At 39.6% G+C, this 19,631-nt stretch overlaps 1 protein-coding gene across 1 annotated transcript in view; it reads left to right on the top strand.

Moving 5' to 3' along the window:
• Positions 1-643: 643 nt before the first annotated feature.
• The window catches only part of LOC111576579 (ephrin-A5b-like), a 108,596-nt gene continuing 89,608 nt past the window's right edge, over positions 644-19,631 (top strand). The window contains exon 1 of the mRNA XM_023282320.3: positions 644-1,423. Coding sequence (XP_023138088.1) covers positions 1,299-1,423 — 125 coding nt within the window. The 5' untranslated portion in view covers positions 644-1,298. The remainder of the gene's footprint in view (positions 1,424-19,631) is intronic.

The following is a 19,631-nucleotide window of genomic DNA, read 5'->3' on the forward strand; positions in this document are numbered from 1 at the left end:
CTTGAAACCAGCTGCAGCCTGTTTGGAGGCAGAGCAGAAATCCAGAAGTGGACTTCAATCAATGGCAACATAAATCTGCCAGTAACGTGAATTTCCCACCAAAATCACTTCAAAGTTCGTCTGATTTCAGTCAAACTTTACGCACAACTTGGACACGTTGGTCCATTTGGCGACTTTATGAAAACGCGGTTTAACCGGTGAGTGCTGCTCGTTGCGCAGCGTGTTGGTGGACTGATGTGAGATGTCTGGGAAGCTCGGATGCCCCCCCAGGAGGAGGGGATGTTGTTTTTGTAAGCGAAACGCCCGTCATTCAAAATCCGGGCCAATGAGGCTGCGCGCAAACGTGAAACTGTACGCTGCAAGAAATATCCGCAATAACAAACAATGCAGAGGCACTCAAAAAAAAAACACATGGGTAAGTTGATGAAGACTGTGCGCGCATTCGGAGAACAAATCTACGTGGATTTGTGAGATTTGGTTGTATTTTTTAGGCATTGAGTTGCATTTTCCCTCCTCAGAATGAAAACAGAAGATTAAAGAGTCTGGGACGAAAAACGCCTCAAGTGTCAAGACGCGCATTTTTTCCAGTGTGGCCCGGCTTGGCACAGTGGGAGGGAGAGGGGGAGGAGGGCTGGAGGAGGAGGGGGGTTGGTCCGGGAGAGCATGGCAGCAGAAGCCACTGCGCCGCTGACTTGGTTCGCTTCCCCCACATCCACAGCACCGCGTTTCATGCGCTCTCGGTTACGTGGCGGAGCCGCTCGTCAGGGGGACGTTTGACCCGCAGATCTGGTGCGTTTTACGCGCGGCGGAGAGTCTTGTTTCACTGCTGCTGTTGTTCGGGAGAAGCTCGGGCTGCCGCCGGGAGCTGGAGGTTTGTTTTTGCTGATCGGAACAGGAGGAGAAAACACCAGGACTGTGTTTGTGTGCTTTATTTTTAAACATTTCTGCACTGAGGAGCATTTCTTCTGTTTTATTTTGCTCTGCGCACTACAGTGTTGCCTCATGTTTGGGGAAATTTAAATGCGAGCTGAAGAAAGTGTGGAGAAACTAACCCGGAGGAGGACGCCTGCCGTGTTGTGTCTTTACGAGAAGAGTTTAGAGCAGAAGAAATGATCTGACTGTTGAACTCACTATTAAAAAAAGAAGAGAAAGAGAAGCTTTAATCGAGTTCAACGCAGAGGAAGGAGCTTCATCTGTGAGGGGGGATTTTAAAAAAAAGAAAAAAGAGAGAAGTGGACTGTCATCTCAGAACGTTTAAACCTGAACCAGGAGAATCGATTTTCGCTTCCAGAGCAAATATGCCGCAGGTGGAAATGATCCTCTTCCTCCTCATCATCATTGGGATGTGTGTGTACGGCCAGGACCCGGCTTCCAAGGTGGTGTCCGACCGATATGCCGTCTTCTGGAACCGGACCAACCCCAAGTAAGTAACCGGCTCTCCTGCAGCGGCGCTCAGAGGCTCGCTGTGGCCGGTCGGAGCTGCTCTCTGACCGGCTGGCTGGATGTGTGTTGTAGCTGCTGCGTTTATGGCTTTACAAGTGCGTAAAAATCAAGTTGATCCACTTGGGGAAGCAGCAAGATTATCGGAGAGTTTCAGGTTTTAAAATCAGATTTCAAAGCAAACCTGTCATTACTTTAATTACCAACGTTTCCTTTCAATCTCCTCCGTCATTAAAGCTTCTGCTGGTTGACAAACGGAGCGCTTTGCCACCCGGGTTCACTCATATGTTTGTTGCATTCTCTGGTGGAGTGTTCCGGTTTAATTGTGCTCCATATCTGAGTCATCTTTGTAATCAACTCTGCACATTCAGCAGCATAAATCTCCCCCCTGACATGGCAGCAACAGGGGCAGGAAGGGGGACTTCACTCCGCTATTACGCACCATTACGCGCAGCTCAATGTTTGCTCCGCATTCAGGGTGAAAATCAAGTGTTGCTGTCTGGAGGTGTCTGAGCTGCAGGAGGTGGTTGGAAGCAATGCCGAGGCGCTTGTAGTCATTGGTTAGAAATGACAGAAGAGTTTTTCAGCCTAAACATGTGAGAGTTTGTGTCATTTTGGAGTTGATTTGGTTCTTTTTTTTTTTTTTTTTTACCTCCAAAGTGGTGATAAAGTGTCATTTTGTCGTGTTTGGTTACTTTTGGTTGCTTCCTGGTGGTAAATTTGACATGAAACTTGTATTTAAGAGCAGAGATGCATGTAATTTAGATACTTAGGTGACATTTCTCCTCCTGGGTTGTGTTGGGGCACCTCCCTTGGTGACTCAGTGCCTCAGTTGTTTCTTGGCACCTGAAGCACGCAGCAACATAATGAGTGTTTGTGTGTCACTTTTGTTTCAGCTGGACAGGAAGACTTTCTCCTGTATTAGCAGGCGAGCAGTTTTGGCGTGAGTCAAAACCGTAATTTCATATCAGTGACGAGAAACTGGTTTGTTGGGTTTGACAGTCAAAATACACACACAAGGCAGGCTGAAGTGTGTCTTTGTTTTAGTGACCCTGAGGCGAAGTCTGATGACAGGATCTCAGTGGTGCAAATGCAAATGTTGTCGTTTTGGCATCTGATGGAGTTTCCTGCTCTGATAACAGAATTCTGCTTCTTTTTCCCCCCTCTCTCTCTTCCTCTTCTTGGCCTTAGAGCAGTTTCCCAAGTCTGGTTTCTTGGTTGCCATGCTTCCAAGTGTCCCCCCTCTTTTGCCTCCCCCTCTCTTGCCCCACGCTGGGGCAGACAATAAGGGGTACACAGGGGTATTTCAGCAGCGGCCAAGGCTCAGCGTGGCGCTGGGTCTTGTGAGAGATCCACACATGCTGAGGTCACACACTCGCTAGCAAGCAGGCAAGTGGTGGGTTAAGCAGCACAGAGGGGGCCGTTGTCAGGGTCACCACCGGGGCAGTACGGCCGGCCATGGGGGCCGCTGACGGCCGTGGGGCTCGCTGACGGCCCTGGGGCCCGCTGACGGCCGTGGGGCCCGCTGACGGCCGTGGGGCTCGCTGACGGCCCCGGCACGACACCCCGCCTAGGCTTTGTCTGGCCAGAAAGGAGGCTAAATAAATGAGTAACTCTAAATGACTGTCTCCTTTTCTCATTCATGACTTTAATCTAAACCTGACCGGGGCTGTATAATGTCAGAGAGGACCATGTGGCCCCCAGGGGCCCCCTGACCTGCAGCAGAACCTAACAGTATTCTATAGAAGCTCGCGGGTCCTGGTTCCCTGCTGTTTAATGTAACCACGCTCAGTATTGGAGCCCTGGGAACCTGCTGTGGTACAGTCCCAGCTTCCAGATGAGCTCTCTTACCCCCCTCTCTCCTGCCTCCCCCGCTGCATATTTGACCAAAGTGGGGGGAAACGGCATCCGGAGCAGCGGTCCGTACTCAGCCATTCATGAAATCCCCCTACAGGAGCTCTGGAATTGAAATGGGAAGTGAGTCGTGAAAAAATGGAAATGTGTTGACATTTTCATGTTTTCGTATTGTTTCGGAGGAGTCCTCTGTTTTGTAATTTTAGATAAACGTATCTGCGGCGCTGCTTTCATCTCGGGGGGAAACATCTCCCTGCTGATGCCTGATGCTGATTAGGCTCAGATGAGCAGGACTGGAGGAGGGATTTACAGCCCTGAGGACGCTGCAGCTTCGCCTGGAGTTTTGAAAAAGCCTCCACGGTGACAGCGAGTTTCTGCGCTGCTTTAAGCTCCTTAATGAAATTAGAGGAAACTCCAGTGTCAGGGAGGCTTGTTAGAAGGAAACTGCTTAGAGACCATTGATCTAATGACTCTTGGTTGCTTTTTGATGCCAAATTCCCTCCAAAAAAACAAAACAAGACTTCAGAGATAATTGTGCTGCTTTGGTATTTATCAGTCAGCTGTAATTTGCTCGGTGAGGAGGCTGCAGGAAAATCAAACGCATCCAGTGCTCAGAAACAGTCCATTAGTCTGGAGGTGGTGTGTGTCTGTGAGCTGTGCTCATGAGTGGTTTGGAAAGAATCTTCCTAATTTGGATGTAAACCTTTAAAAAAAACAACAAGATTTTCTTCAGACAAATCTCTCAAGAATACGCAGCAGTTGGAATCTGCTAGGACCTGCTTCCACTTTACAAATGGCTCCGACGCTCTTACAAATGGGTTTATTAAAGTTAAAAATCATTTGTTAATATTTGTAGAATAGTGGGAAGCCATCTGTCTCCAGGAGCTTTTTGTGTTGCCAGGTTGTGTTGCCAAAGTAGATCCCTCAAAGAGACACTTTTCAACCTCCTACCTCCGGAAAAAAAAGGGGGGAGCAGCAGCAGAACATTTGGCACGTTTGACCTATTTTTTACGAACTTATTATTCACATTTACACCTGAAGACTTAATGGAATATGTGAGCAGATGAGCCTAGCATTTAAAACTGCAGACATTCGAACTTATAGGAAAGTGAGAGGAGCAAGAAACCGGCAAAAATGTGGGAATTTAAACAAAAAGGTGTCGTAGGTGTGGTTTCATGACAAATAAGTTGAGAAATAATCCAAAATATGCTTTGTAGATCAAGACTAAATGATTCTGTCTACTTGATTAGCTATGACTTAGCATTAACTGCGACTTATAAATCTCTATTTTGCAAATGTTCTCAGACATTTATGGACACAATCTTGATTAATAACCTAAAAACACATCTTGTAATGTCATCACACAGGATGTTCTAGGTAGGAAGGTACTTTATTGATTGGAAATTCAAGAAGCAATGTCCAGAAATTAAAGATAAGAACAGATGATATTGAGATATAGTATATATAAAGGCATAATTATGGACAGAATGTTTATGCTAAAGCTATAAAACTGTGCTGATGGCGAGAAGTAGGGAGTAAAATGTGAATCTAATAAGAACTGTGCAGTTAGTAACATACAAATAACCAGAGATGTCCATTTTATGTACATGTTCTGTTAGATTAGAGCATAAAAAAGTTCACCTACTGTGCTCCATAAACTACATCACCAGTGTCAGAGTTCCAGTTTAGTGGGGAAAGTGGCACCGAGATCAAACCGAAGGCCAGAAACCAAAAACCTGGAGAACTTCAACTGCGGCGTTTTGGCGGTGGAAAAGCTCATGTAAGAAAAATGAGCCGCAGATGTTCGCTGTCAGCTCGGTAACCGAATGACGGAATAAAGTGTAAGAGTCGGGTATTTACTGCGGCTCTGACAAGGCGCTATTAGCCCAATTCCCTGCTCAGCGGCTATTTAGCTGCTTCATTAAAGGCCACCCGGGCCCATCTGGTCGCTGCCTCGGCCCAAGGTGTTTATTTGTTGCTGATAGGTGGGATCAGCGCACAATCAGGGCCCAGTTCGTCCCTAATCTCCCGAGCTGTTTGTGTCTCGGACGCCATGGAAACCGATACCCCTCGTCATCAGAGCAGCTCATTGGGTGGGACTAACGAGCTGACAGCTGGGGAGAGAAGGGATTCCAGCGTTCAGGGAGAGCGCTGTCACCCCAGGGGTTTCCTTTAAGCCCTGATAATGCCGTCCAAAGCTCCACGCCGCAGATGCAACATATTCCTCCCTAAGACAATCAAAGAATCCTTTTAGTGGCCTATTTTCATGTTTGGTACACTTAACAGACTTATCTGATGATCCAGATTGTCTCTTCAGGACGTACTCGGGTCGTTTTGTGTGGCAGTAATAAGTCAGAAAACATGATAGTAGGCAGAAAAAGGCAGTTATAGAGCTAGAATCTTTTCTGGATCAGTATAATGCACACAACAGACTAAAATATTAAAAGAATAAGTGCTAAAAAATGCTGAAAATGCTCTACAAAATGTTGAAAAATGCTTACAGACATTGAGAAAAGTTGAAATAATGCTTCTCTACAAGCTGATTTTTCTCCTGCACCAGCAACAAACTGTTTATGACTTAACAGTAGTAGTAGTAGTCACCTACCAGACTTATCTGATGATCTAGATTGTCTTCTCAGGACATGCTTGCTTGGTTTTACTGGAGGGAATCCGTCTGGAATAAGGCAAGCATAGCACTGGAATGTTTCTAGATCAATACAGTAGCACAGTTCACTAAAATGTGCAGCAAAAAGAGAGTAAAAATCGCTAAAAGCCTGACAGATAATGAGAAAGAGTTAAGAAAATGATTCTCTACAAGCAGATTTTTGGAAGAAACTGACCTTTTTGTGACTTAGCCTCAGTAGGACTCATTTAAAACACTTATCTGATGATCAGATTGTCTTTTCAGGACGTAGGTCCTTATTTTTTGTGGGGGTAATACGTCAGAAAACTTGAAAGTAGACAGAATAATACAGTCACAGAACCAAAATCCTTTCCAGATAAATACAAAAACTAGTATTTTAAAAGAAGATGTAGCAGAAAAGGTGAATCTGGAGAAAGGCTAAAAATGTAGCAAATATTGAGGAAAAACTTGAAGAAAATGCTGTGCTACAGGCAGATTTCTGAAGAAATAGACCTTTTCCTGACATAACAGCTGTAGAAGTCATTTAAAACACTTATCTGATGATCTAGATTGTCTTTTCAGGGCGTACTTTGTTGTTTTTATGGAGGGAATAAGTCAGAAAACTCATTGCAATCCTCAAAATCTTGAAGGTAGTCATAGAACCTGAGTCCTTCCTAGATCAGTACAAAAACTTTAAAAGAAGATACAGCTGAAAGAGTGAAATTTAATGCAGAAATCTGGAAAAAATTGCAAAATACCACAAATATTGAGAAAAAGATGAGACAATGCTTCTCTACAAGTAGATTTTTGAAGAAACAGAACTTTTTTTTTCCTGACTCAGCAGCAGCAGAAGTCATTGAAAAGACTAATGTGATGATCAGATTCCTTCCTTCAGGAGCTCCTCGGTAGTTTCACCTCAGAAAGCTCCTCTGTCTTACTTCTTCTCACAGCAGAGTGACCTCCACTATTTGCTTTTTCTTCCACTGCTCTCTTTTTAATCTCCACTTAAAGAAACAATGCTCCGTTTTCCCCTCGGTGGCGAGTTGATGTTGTGATCGTTTCCCAGCGGCATTGTGAGTTGCCCCATTTGCATTGTTCCCAGTGTTTACCCTCAGCTTTCCCCTCTCAGCTTTTCCCGGCTCCCCGCCGCTCGGTTCCGCTTGGATTAAAAACGGACACAGAAAAGCCAAAACCACGTCCAAATATTGACTGGGGTCTGAGGAGGGCGGCCCTCTCCCAGCGCCGCCGCCATTGTTGTGCCCGGACCCAGCGGCCCGCAGCCGGCCCGCAGCCGGCCCGCAGCCGGCCCGCAGCCGGCCCGCAGCCGGCCCGCAGCCGGCCCGCAGCCGGCCCGGCTGCATGTGTTACCCTGGGGGTGAGCGTCCAGGGCGGGGTCCAGAACCGGCCTTTCCACCCTGAGGAAGTGTCAATCTCAGGAGGCATCAAAGGCAGCAGAGTGAATGTGATTTCCTGCTCCGGGGGCTTCACAAACCACCAGTAAAGCGAGCAGGAGAGGCTCGCCTTCCGTTTTATCAGCATTAAGGCTCCTCAGCATCAGATTTAGTTTCTCACATCAAGTCCATTTCCTGCTGTAATCGCTTGGACCTCGCAGGACGGTGGACGGACGCTACAAGAAGCAGCAGAGAGAGGGAAAGTTAGTGTTTGGATCTGGAGACGTTTGCATAAAACCTGACGTGCCGGATAAGCCGGAATACTCCAAAGTAGTCAGAACAAGGCCGTCGTAGAACCAGAATCTTTTTTAGATTAACACAAGATGCAGCAGAAAGAGTGAAATTTAACGCTTGAACCCACAAAAACCTGACAGATATTGAGAACGAGTGGAAATAAAGCTTCTCTATGAGCAGAGTTCTTTAAAAATTCCACATTTTTACGACTTAGCAGCAGCAGAAGTCACTTAAAACACTCATCTCATGATCAGATTGTCTCTTCAGGACGTACTTGGTAGTTTTTTGTGGATTTGATACTTCAGAAAACTTGAAAGTAGGTAGAACTGCTAACATTGCTCTAGAAAATGTTGGAAAAGGCTGACAGATAGAACAGGTGGAAAAAAAGCTTGTCTATAGGTATATTTTTAAAAGAAATGCATGTTTTCATGACTCTGCAGCAGTCGTACTCACTGAATACACTGATCTGAAGATCCAGATTGTCTTTTCAGGACGTCCCTGGTTGTTTTTCATGGATTTGTCACATCAGAAATCATAAAAGTATTCAGGATAACTTAGTCATTGGACCAGATCAATACAAAAATGTGTTTTTAACAAGTATTTTTAAAGAAGATGCAGCAGAAAAGGAGTTAAATTTAGCTCTTGAATCGAGAAAATGCTGCGGAATTGATAGATTAGGTTGAAATTAAGCTTCTCTTCAAGCAGGTTTTTGAAGAAATAGACCTTTTTGTGGCTCGGCAGCAGAACAACAGCCGTTTAAGGAGCTGATTGACAGAAACTAGCAACAGGAGCCTGTTAATAAGTGTGACGGTTTATTGGTTTAAGGCGCTTTTTCTCTCAGGTTCTGCCGCTGCGAGTGCAGTAACCTGCAAACTGGTCCTTTTATTTGCTTTTTGCTGTTTTAATTTCTTTAAAGCATTTTATTGTCAGTTATTGAGCCCCAAAAGTCTTGTTTCCCAGAAAACGAGCAGAAAAGCTGCCAGCGCTGCTTTAACACCGTTAGCAGATTCCAGGGAACGTCAGGAAGTTTCTAGAATCAGTGCAGCAGAGGAAAAATACAGAAAATTCAACTTAGATGTGGAAAAATATGGCCTGTGTTCTAATATATTTAATCTAGTGACTTGGTATCCTGAAAGAAATGAGAATAACAGAAATTGCATCATTATAATCCATGAAAAACCTCCTCCCACATAGAAAATGTAGCTGCCAGTGTGAGTCTTCAAAGTCTTTCAAAAATCTTCAAGAATTGAGTGCATATTTCTTTTTAAAAAATCACAAATGAAGTTAAATTACTACTTTAAATTACTACAGAGAATAAATCCTAACAAATTTTTGTCTAGAAGAAAAAAAAAGAATGAATTAATTAAAAATTTTGCAGTTCTTCAACACAAGTCAGCTTTGTCTGAAATTTTCTCAAATTGAGCTTTTATGTCTTGAAAAATGACCCAAAAAGTGCTGAAATGAAGAAAAGTCACACTTGTATTTAAAGAATAAATTCAAAAAAATAAATAAATAAAAAAAAAAGCTAATGCAGCAAAATTGGAATCTATTTTAACTTGTTTTCAGAATTTTCTACAAAAAAAGAAAAAGGAAGCACTGAAAAAAAGACGTAAAATTTTTATTTTAAATTTACTAAAAAAAACTAATAAAAGTCAACTTTTGGGAGGAATTTTCTAGAACAAAATGTGGATTACTTCACTAAAATGAAGAAGAATAATGCATGACTTTATACAGTTCTACTTAGAAAAACTGAAAAATTCCCATTTAGATGCAGAAATTGTTTCAAGGAGTTTTATAAAACAATGTTTGTGTTTTGAAAGAAAAATATTGAGGCAGAATGAAAAAAAATCCTTACAAATCGACATTAATGTAGAAAAATCAGTTTAAAATGACAAGTTAGTGTGATCCTTTTAGCCATTATTTAAACAAATCAGCTTGTTTTCAGAAAAATAACTAGTATCTTTGGCACCCACAGTCTATTTCTGAAAAATAAATTAATACGTTTGTTAAATAAATGTCTTTAATTCGATTTTTTACTCGTATTTTAAAAGAAAATGCAGCAGAATGAGTCAAATCTGAAGCTTGAATCTAGACGCTGCTCTAAAAAGCTGAACTTTACAAGCAGTTTTTTCGTCTTGTTGCAGAATTAAAGCTTTTATTTGAGCCAGCTGCAGACAAACGCCATCAGAGCTTGAGTTAGTTTGCGTTTGATTGGACGCTCGCTGCATCGGTGGGCGGCTCCTCATTCCTGATCTCACACCGTCGCACTCGGCTGCACAGAGCTTCACTTTTCTGCCGTTTTAATCCCGGCGGGGCTCTTTTTTGCCCTCTTCTTCCTCTGGTGTTTTAATGTGAGTGGTGAAACGGCATCCCCCGTGTCTTTGTAGCACCGGTGAGGGTATTAGCAGAGAGGCTCTAAGGGGCTTAAGAGGTCAGCCTTCCCTTTGTGTGGAGACACAAAACACTTCCTGTGGGACCCTTCACCCCGCTCTGTTCTTCCCTCAGAAAGCCAAGCCCTGCCTGACCATTCACATTAATCAGCCTTAGCGCCTAATGACTGCAGTAAAGCTCCTAAAAAGTGCCTCCAGAAAGGTCCTGAAGAGCCACTAAGCTGCTAACAGACTGAGCTCAGCTGCTGCTGGGCATCGCTGACTATCAGCCACGGTGGCTTTATAGCCCCGTCCTGAAACAGCAGCTCACACGGGCTTTTAAGGGGTCATGCATCAGAATTCACACTCAAAAATCACTATTTTAGAAGAAATTCGCATCTGAAGCTCCATTTTCTGCACAAATGTGAGCTTTTTTCTGTGTTTTCTATCATCTTAGTTCAGAGTTTTGGCTTTTTTCTGCACAGTTTCGCACCAGAATATACTTGAAGCACCTCCTAGTTTCTAGAAAAGTTTCATGCATGAGAATTCACAATCAAAAATCACAATTTTAGAAGAAAATTGCATCCTAAAGCTCCATTTTCTACACAAATGTGAGTTTTTTTTCTGCATTTTCTATCACTGTGAGATTTTTCTTGATTTCAGTTCAGAGTTTTGCCTTTTTTTTCTGCACTGTTTCCCATCAGAACATGCTTAAAACACCTGTTTGCAGTTTTTAAAGTTTCATGCATGAGAATTCACACGTAAAAATCACAATTTGGAAGAAAATGGCCCAATTTTCTGCACGAATGTAAACTTTTTGCTCCATTTTCTGTCATCCTTTGAGGTGTTTCTTTATTCTAGTTCAGAGTTTTGCATTTTTTTCTATCCATTTTCCAACAAAACATACTTTAATGTTTCATGCATGAGAATTCACACTTAAATAATCACAATTGTAGAAGAACATCGCATCCTGAAGCCCCATTTTCTGCACAAATGTGAACTTTTCTTTCATTCTTTTTAATTTCTGTTGACTTCTGTTAGAAATTAATGTTTTTTCTTTTTTTTTAGGATTTTAAAAAGCAGACAGAAATTAATTCTTGCAGAACAATTTCTAACCTCGCTTCAACCTATTTCCTTCACTTTTTTCTGCATTTTCTGAGATTTTTCTTGGTTCTAGTGCAGCGTTTGGCCTTTTTTCTGCAGTTTCCCAGAAAAACATACATAAAACAGTTGATTTGTGTTGGAAAAAAGTTGAAAATCATGTAAAATCTTTTTCCACTGTGCTTTTATGACTTGCAGCGCTTAATAACAGGGACATTTTTGCAGAAAATAAGTTGTTAAAGGTAGAGCTGATTAAAAAAACAAATCACTTATTGTGTCTTTAAAGTCACTCTTTCCCAAAAAACATGCATACAGTGTATAAGAAAAGTTAAAATATCTGCATCTGTTCAGTTCTGAATGCAGAAAACAGCCCAAAATAAGTTCTAATATCACGTATTTCTGGGAATTCTTTTCAGTTTCTGTTGACTTATGTTAGAAATGAATATTATTTATCGTTGCCACATTTAGTTTTTCCCTCTTCATTGCAGAAGTTAGGATTGTAGGAGTCTTCCAAAAGCCTTTCTGACTTTAATTCCACCCACTTCCTTCACTTTTCCTGCATTTTCTCTCATCCTGTGAGATTTTTCTTGGTTCTAGTGCAGAGTTTGGCTTTTTTTCTGCACAGTTTCCCAGAAAAACATACTTAAAACTGTTGATTTGTGTTTGAAAAAAGTAGAAAATCATGTAAAATCTTTATCCAATGTGCTTTTCTGACTTGCAGTGTTTAATAACAGGGACATTTTACAGTGCAGACGTTTTCCAAGGTGAAGCTGATTCATCAGATGCTCATATTTGGGTTTTTTCAGGAGAATCGCTCAGTTTTAGTGACCCTGAATCTTGTTTTTGTGTCTTTGACTCGTTATTCTGCCTATAAAAGGCCTTTTCTGTCTCTTCTGGTTGAAGACAAATGACGCTAATGAGAAAATTGGCACATGAGAGGCTGCAGATCACACACAGTTACAGCTGAGATGTAAATTGGCTCCAAACGGACGTTTGATAAAAAGCAAATGTGATGGTTTTGACAGCGAGGGCCAAACCTCGGACTAAACGTTTCTGGAGCTTTATGTGGGTCAGCGGTTCTGGACGGAGGCCTGGAGCTCACAGTTCTGCTCAGAGCTCCTCATCGGGATGAGCTTTCCTCATTTTAAAGTGTATCTTGGAAGAAACGAGGCAAAGTGTGAATATTTTCCAGTCAGCGGCGCACATTTTTCTGTAAAACCCAAAACAACTGCTGCTTTCTGTTTCTCAGGTTCAGATGTTTCATGTAATGGCTCCAGTATGAGGTTTTATCTGATGATTTTTTTGGAGATGCGGCTTTTATTTCTGGCTGAAGTGTAATTTGTGTTGTTTTGTGACTTTGCGGGACCTTTCGTGTGGCCCGCTGAGGCTCAGAGTGTTTCCTCCTGTTGGATTTCTGCGAACTGGGCGCTCTGGGACCCATGAAATATTGAAAAGGCTGTTTGTGATCAGCGCCTGGACGAACCTTCACACGCGACCAGGAGGAATCCAGGTCAGGACGGCGTGACTTTACCAGCAGGGTCCAAACACAAACCCCTGCTGGCCTGCGCCGCTGTCCCACCGCCGTCATTAAACCGTCGGGGCTTTTTAATCGACTCTCGGGGTCGTTAATTGAAATCTCAGGCCGCCTGCATGTGTGCACTTTCTGACTTCTTTTCTCTTCGCTGTGCGGCGGAGCGAGCAGCTCAGGCAGCCATTTTCCAAGTCCGACTCCATTTTGTTGGAGGGAATAAAAGTAGGTTAGGAACGGCGAAGACGTCACACGAGCAGGTTCTGATCTGTTCTAATCCCACAGTCGGCTACTGTAAGAAAAAGGAGGAAAAAAACTCCCTGTCAAGTCTGTTGTGTCTCTTATTGAGTCTTTAAAGTCAGATTTTACCCAAAAAACTTGCAAAAAGTGTGTGAGCGAAGAATGAATAAACGTGTAAATTACAGCATATCATGTATTTCTTATACATTTGTGGGAATTTTTAACAATTTCTACTGACTTCGGTTAGAAATTAATACTTTTTATTTGCAGAAAATTAGGATTTTAGTTGACAGCTATTGCAAGAAATTCTTACACAAATCGACAATTTCATATCACCAGACGTGTTTATCTTAAAGTTAGAAATTAAAATTCTTCTTTCTTGACTTTATTTTAGCTTATTTCTTACATAAATCTACTTTTTCTGCATTTTCTGCAGCTTCTACTTTTGTACTTCTTACTTTTGGAGTCAGTTAAACTTACAATTTACAAAAAAATGCTAAACTTTATCTAAATTTGCTCACTTAGGCTGAACAAAAGACTGTATCTGGGTGAAGCTGAGGAGAAGCACTGCCAAAAAATACATACATTAACAGACATTATCATAGAAAAACTCTGCTAGGAACAACAGCACATTCATTTTGCAAGATTTCTTTCTAATCTGTCCACGGCAAAACACTTTCTGACCTTAAAACTGCTCAAAAAAGACTTGAAAAATCTAAACTGGGTCGGCTAAAAATGCAGATCAGCTCAAAATTCATTTCTAATATTGTGTATTTTTTTCATGAACTTGCCTTGATTCTAGTTTTTCTTTTTGTTTTGATGTATTCTGAGGAAATTCTTTGAATTTTATGAAGTATTATCTGGTGTGTAAATTGTTTTTTTGTTACTTAATTGCAGAAAATGAGGATTTTAGGAGTCAGTCTTAGAAAGGATAATTTGTATTACCAGACATATTGATCTTCTTACTTTTGGAGCCAGTTAAAGTCAGAATTGTAACATTTTCAGCTTGACTTTATCTAAATCTGCTCACTTAGCCAGTAAGATTTATGAAAAGCTGAATCCATGCATAAAAACAATAGAATTAAACAAAAACTGCACATAATTCTGCCAGATTTCCTGCAAATCCTGTAACTGCAAACCACTTTTCTGTCTTCAAACTGGTCAAAAAGACTTCAGATTAATTCAAAATCTGAAAATCTGTTTAGTTTAAGACTTTATTTGGTCATAGAATAATAATTTATATGACCAGATGTATTAATCTACTTACTTTTGGAGCCAGTTAAAGTTAGATTTTTCAACAAATCTAACTAAACTTCTGCTCATTTAGCCAGTAAGACTGAATCTGTGCATAAAAAACAACAGAATAAAACAAAAACTGCACATAATTCTGCAAGATTTCCTGCAAATCGTGTGACTGCAAACCACTTTTCTGTCTCCAAACTGGTTAAAAACACTTCAAATTAAGTCCAAATCAAAGTCTGTTGTAGTTTACTTTCTTTGGAGATGTTTGAGACGTGAACGTGGCACCAAATCCTCCACTTTTCAGACTTTCTAACACTTTTTAAAACCTTTGCTTTCTATCTAAAAATTAGACAAAAGCTGCAGTAAAACAAGTCTGACAGTCAGAGGAATGTTTGACAGGAAAACTTTGCTCCTAACGTTGTGTTTTCTGACTCTACTGAGCGCATTTTTTCAGTCGTTTGTGATCCGGTCGAGCTGCTGGCTGGTTGTTGGTGTTTGTGGCTGCAGCGAGCGGCCGCTGCCCCGGTGCATGCTGGTACGTTGGCGCTGGCATGGCATGGCATGGCATGGCATGGCATGGCATGGCATGGCATGGCATGGCATGGCATGGCATGGCATGGCATGGCAGCAGCAGCAGCAGCAGCAGCAGCAGCGACGCTGTGCAGACGCCGCTAGCGCTCGCCACCGATGATCCCCTTTCATGTCTTGGCTCCATCAGGGCCCTGAGTTATTCTAGTGCATAATTGATGGAGGAGTTAGAATAGCAGAAGTAATGCGATGAGAGGGTGCAGCCAGGCGCAGCGACGGATCGCGTGCGTGGAGCTGCAAACATTGCAGGGGACGAGAGGAGGGCATCTGGCGTAACAGGTCCCAGCGCTGAGCCCACGCAGGAGATGTCCCCACCTCGGCCAATCGCTGCCCTCCTCCCCCTGCGGCCAATGAGGGGCTTCGGCCAATGAGGGGCCTCGGCCAATGAGGGCCTCGGCAGAGTACTACACTCCTCATGAATCACCACCACACATTCTCTCCTCTCTGCTTTTTCCTCCTTATTAACACCATAAACCTCCAGTCTGGCCAAGAGAATTAGTGCACATTCAGTCTTACTGCATAAATGAGCAGAAGTTTAGTTAGATTCATTGAAAAATCTGACGTTAACTGGCTCCAGAAGTAGGTAGATTAATCTAAATTATTATTCTATGACCAACTAAAGTCTTAAACTGAACAGATTTTTTGATTTGGACTTAATTTGAAGTGTGTCTGACCAGTTTTAAGATAGAAACGTGGTTTATAGTTGCAGGATTTGCAGGAAATCTGGCAGAATTATGTGCAGTTTTTGTTTTATTCTATTGTTCTTTATGCACAGATTCAGTCTTACTGGCTAAATGACCAGAAGTTTAGTTAGATTTGTTACAAATTTTGACTTTAGCTCCAAAAGTAAGCAGATTAATACATCTGATCATATAAATTATTATTCTATGATCAACTAGAATCCTAAACTGAACAGATTTTTAGATTTTGACTTAATTTGAAGTCTTTCTGACCAGTTTTAAGATTTAAAAAAAAGTGTTTTGCAGTTGCAGGAAATCTAGCAGAATCATTATGCAGTCGCCTCATGTTGACTTTTTGTTTCATTCTGTTTTCTATTTTCATAATTTTGCATATATTCATCCTTTCATTAGCCTCATTGACAACATGAGCAAATTAAGATAAAGTTTCTGTCATTGTTTTTTAAAATTCTGGCTTTAACTGGCTCCAAAAGTGAGTTTAAAGCACCGATGCCGTTCTGGTTTTTGCCCTGGGAGGGTTTTTCTTTGCATTCCTTGAGGCTGGGTGGAAATCACACCTAGACCAGCTGCTACAAAGAGAAAGTAACGGCTCTGACGAGCCGGTATTGTCTGCTGGAACAAAAGGAACAAGGTCACAGATAAGCTGCCTCGTCCGCCTTCAAAGGAAACTCTCAGGGAGGAAATAAAAACAAAACAATCAAAAGCTGCCTCACCCAAAGTTTCAGTCTGGTCATAAAGTTAAAACACAACAAGGAAAAAGTGACCAAAAACTGAATCAGTTTTAGTTTATCTGGAAGCAAAAATGGAAGTTTAGACTTGAATAAATGTTACTGCACATTCAAAATTCCAACATATTTGGGGTTTAATGCACCAAATAATTACATTTTTACTCTCAATACTTCATATTACTAATAATTTGTTAGAATTTATGTAAAAAAGCATTGAAAATCTCTCTTAATTTTGTTCTAATCTCCATATTGTTTCACTTTATTTCATCTTTATTGACAAATCACTTATTAAATAGAAAATAAAAATGCAATCTCCAGAAAATTCCAGAAGTTGAAACTAGTTCAATATTTTTCTAGAAGCAAAAATTTAAGTTTCAGCTTAAATAAAAGTCAATAAATATTCAAAATTCCAGCATATTTAGATTTGAATGCACCAAATGAATGTCTGCAAGTCAGACTTACTCTGATAGTGATGTAATCACTGTTTATTAGTAATGATTTGTTAGAATTCATGCAAAGTAGCCTTAAAAACACATCTTAATTTAGGAATTTTCTACATATTTTATTAAAGTTTTCATTTTAAGAGGTAATTTATCAATAAAATGAATTGAAATGTTAAATACGTAGATTGTAACAAAAATTCCATCAGTTCTGGAAGCAAAAAGATGAGTTTAGATTTAAATAAAGGTCAGCAAACATTAAAAAAAAATCCACCATTTTTGGGTTTTAATCCACCAAATTAATCAAATTCTACTCTCGTACTGATCTGATCACTTTAAATTAGTAATAATTAGTCAGAATTTATGCAACAAAGTCTTTTTAATGTAGAAATTTGCTGGAAAATGGTGAAAAAACGTCACTCTAAACCCACATTTTCTATTTGAGAGTCAGGTGCAGTGAAGTGGAAAATATGCAGATTATAACAAAAGTTTTAATGCAAAAAGATGAACTTAAGCTTAAAAAAGGTCAGTAAACGTAAAAATCCAACATATTTGGGGTTTAATGCATCAAATTAATCACATTTTACTCTTGTACTGATCTGGTCATTTAAAATTAAGAGTAATTAGTCAGAATTGATGCAACATGTAGGAATTTGCTGGAAATTGGTGAAAAAACATCACTCTAAAACCACATTTTCAATTTAATTTGCGAATCAGTTGCAGTGAAGTGGAAAATATGTAGAGTATAACAAAATTTTAACCAGTTATAGCATTTTCTGGAAGCAAAAACATGACTTTAGGCTCAAATAAAGGTCAGTAAACATGTAAAAATCCAACATATTTTATCACATTTTACTCTCGTACTGATCTGATCACTTTAAATTAAGAATAATTAGTCAGAATTTAAGCAACAAAGTCTTGTTAATGTTGCAATTTGCTAGAAAATTTCACTGTAAAACCACATTTTCTATTTAATCTGTGATTGAAGTGAAACAAAGTGGAAAATGTGCAGACTATTGAAGTCTAATCAGCACATTTAAAGCAAAGATTTGCTTGAAAAACTTCTACAACTTCTTGTTTTCCCGTCTGCAGACAGTCCGACTCCTGCACGCGGCGCTTTTGTTGTGCATCAATTAGCTTCATCCTCCGAGTCCTAATGTGCGGAATCGGTCGCAGCTAATGGGAATTTATTGCAATTTCACAGGCAGAGAAAGTGTTCTTTTAATTATCAGCCAGCCGGCGTAATGAAAACAGCCCGTTTTTTCAGTGTCTTTGTGCTCCTCAGACGGTAGCCGGAGTGGAGTCTGAAGCGCTGATGTGTCCGACGGAGCACTTAGAGGCCACTGGACCGGCAGCACGTCTATTAACAGCATAAAATCCTCCTCATAAAGATGTTTTATTTGTTTCCTGAGTGTGTCGGCTGCTTGGGTTTCCATCAGAAGCCTTTATGGCTCGCTGCTCATATTTCTGTCTCTGGATGGAGGTGACTATTAAGTTTTAGTGGACTTTTGTAAGCAGCAAAGAGCCTGGTCACCCAGAGTTCACTAATTATTTTCTCCCTGCATGAATAGACGTTTTTCTAAGAGCTGATGCCCTGGAATGAAATCTTTATTATGGAGGGGTTGGTTTTTTTAATGACAGCTGACAGAAGATCTCCATCACAGAGACTTTCAAAGGCTTCTAGGTATTATTTCAGTTTGTAGTCTGCCAATAATTAGCTTCATCTGCATCCACATGGACTTTTTTATTATTATTTTTCATGTGTTTTACACAGTTTAAAATGATAAATATTAGTTTTATTCTTACAGGCTAAAAGGCTCCTGTATTTTTAATATCTTCTCCAATTTTGTTTTGCATAATTTTATCCAATTTTACTTCATACTAGACTCTAGATTAAAATGTTGTTCATATAAATTTTATAAATTTAATATCTGAAAAAAAAATATGATGCAAAAATCACTCAAAAACTTTAAAAATGATTTAGAGAAAATTATTTGGCATCAATATGTTATTTTTTAGTTAGCTACGACATTTTTAAGATCCTATTTTGTAGTATGTTCTTCAGTTCAACTTATTTTGCATATTTTTTGTAATGTGGGCATAATTTTTACCCAATTTTAGATCATATTAGGCTCTAAAATGAAAATAGTGTTCACCTAAATTCTATTTGTTCAATATCTAGAAAAATAATATTATTATGCAAAAATGACCTGAAAAGTCTGAGATAAATGTTCAAATAAAAAATAAAATAAAAATAAAAATTCTTAAAAATTATATGTAATATAATTTAAATACTTTTTTCTAATGTAAAATTTTGTTAAATTAATAAAAACTAAATTAGGTTGTGTAGTACACTCCTACTACACAATAGAAAATTATATTAATATTTTAATAATTTAATGTACTCTCTAGAATTAAAATACAGTTTATATGTACTTATGCAATAAGAATATGGTATTTTATGATTGCAAATATGATTTTAAGATCATTATTTACCAATAATATGTAATTTTATAGTTAGGTATGACATCCTTAAGATCCTGTTTTTTAGTATCTTCTTCAATTTAACATTTATTGTTATTATTTTATTGTTATTTTTGCATATTTTCATACATACGAGACTCTAGAATCAAAACACTGCTTATTTATATCTGAAAAAAATATTCTTATGCAAAAATGACCAAATAAGTATTTAAAACATGTTAAACTGAAAAAGAAAACAAAAATATAAATTCTTAAAAATCTCAGATTATATATCATATGATTGAAATATTATTTTCTGATGTGAAAATGTTGTTAAATTAATAAAATCTCTGCATTTCATGACATTAATTAGTTACTTTTAGGTTGTACAATACACTCCTACAACACAATAGAAAATTAAATTAATATTTTAATAATTTTATATCATACGATTTACTCTCTAGAATTAAAATACAGTTTGTATGTACTCATGCAATAATAATATACTAATATATGGATGCAAATATGATTTTAAGATGAATTATTTGTCAATAATATGTAATTTTGTAGTTCGCTGCATCTTTTCTACACACTTCGTTACACTTAATCCAAGGTAAAGTAATGAAATCTAA

This window comes from Amphiprion ocellaris, chromosome 17 (assembly GCF_022539595.1).
Source record: "Amphiprion ocellaris isolate individual 3 ecotype Okinawa chromosome 17, ASM2253959v1, whole genome shotgun sequence".
NCBI classification, from domain to species: Eukaryota; Metazoa; Chordata; class Actinopteri; family Pomacentridae; genus Amphiprion; species Amphiprion ocellaris.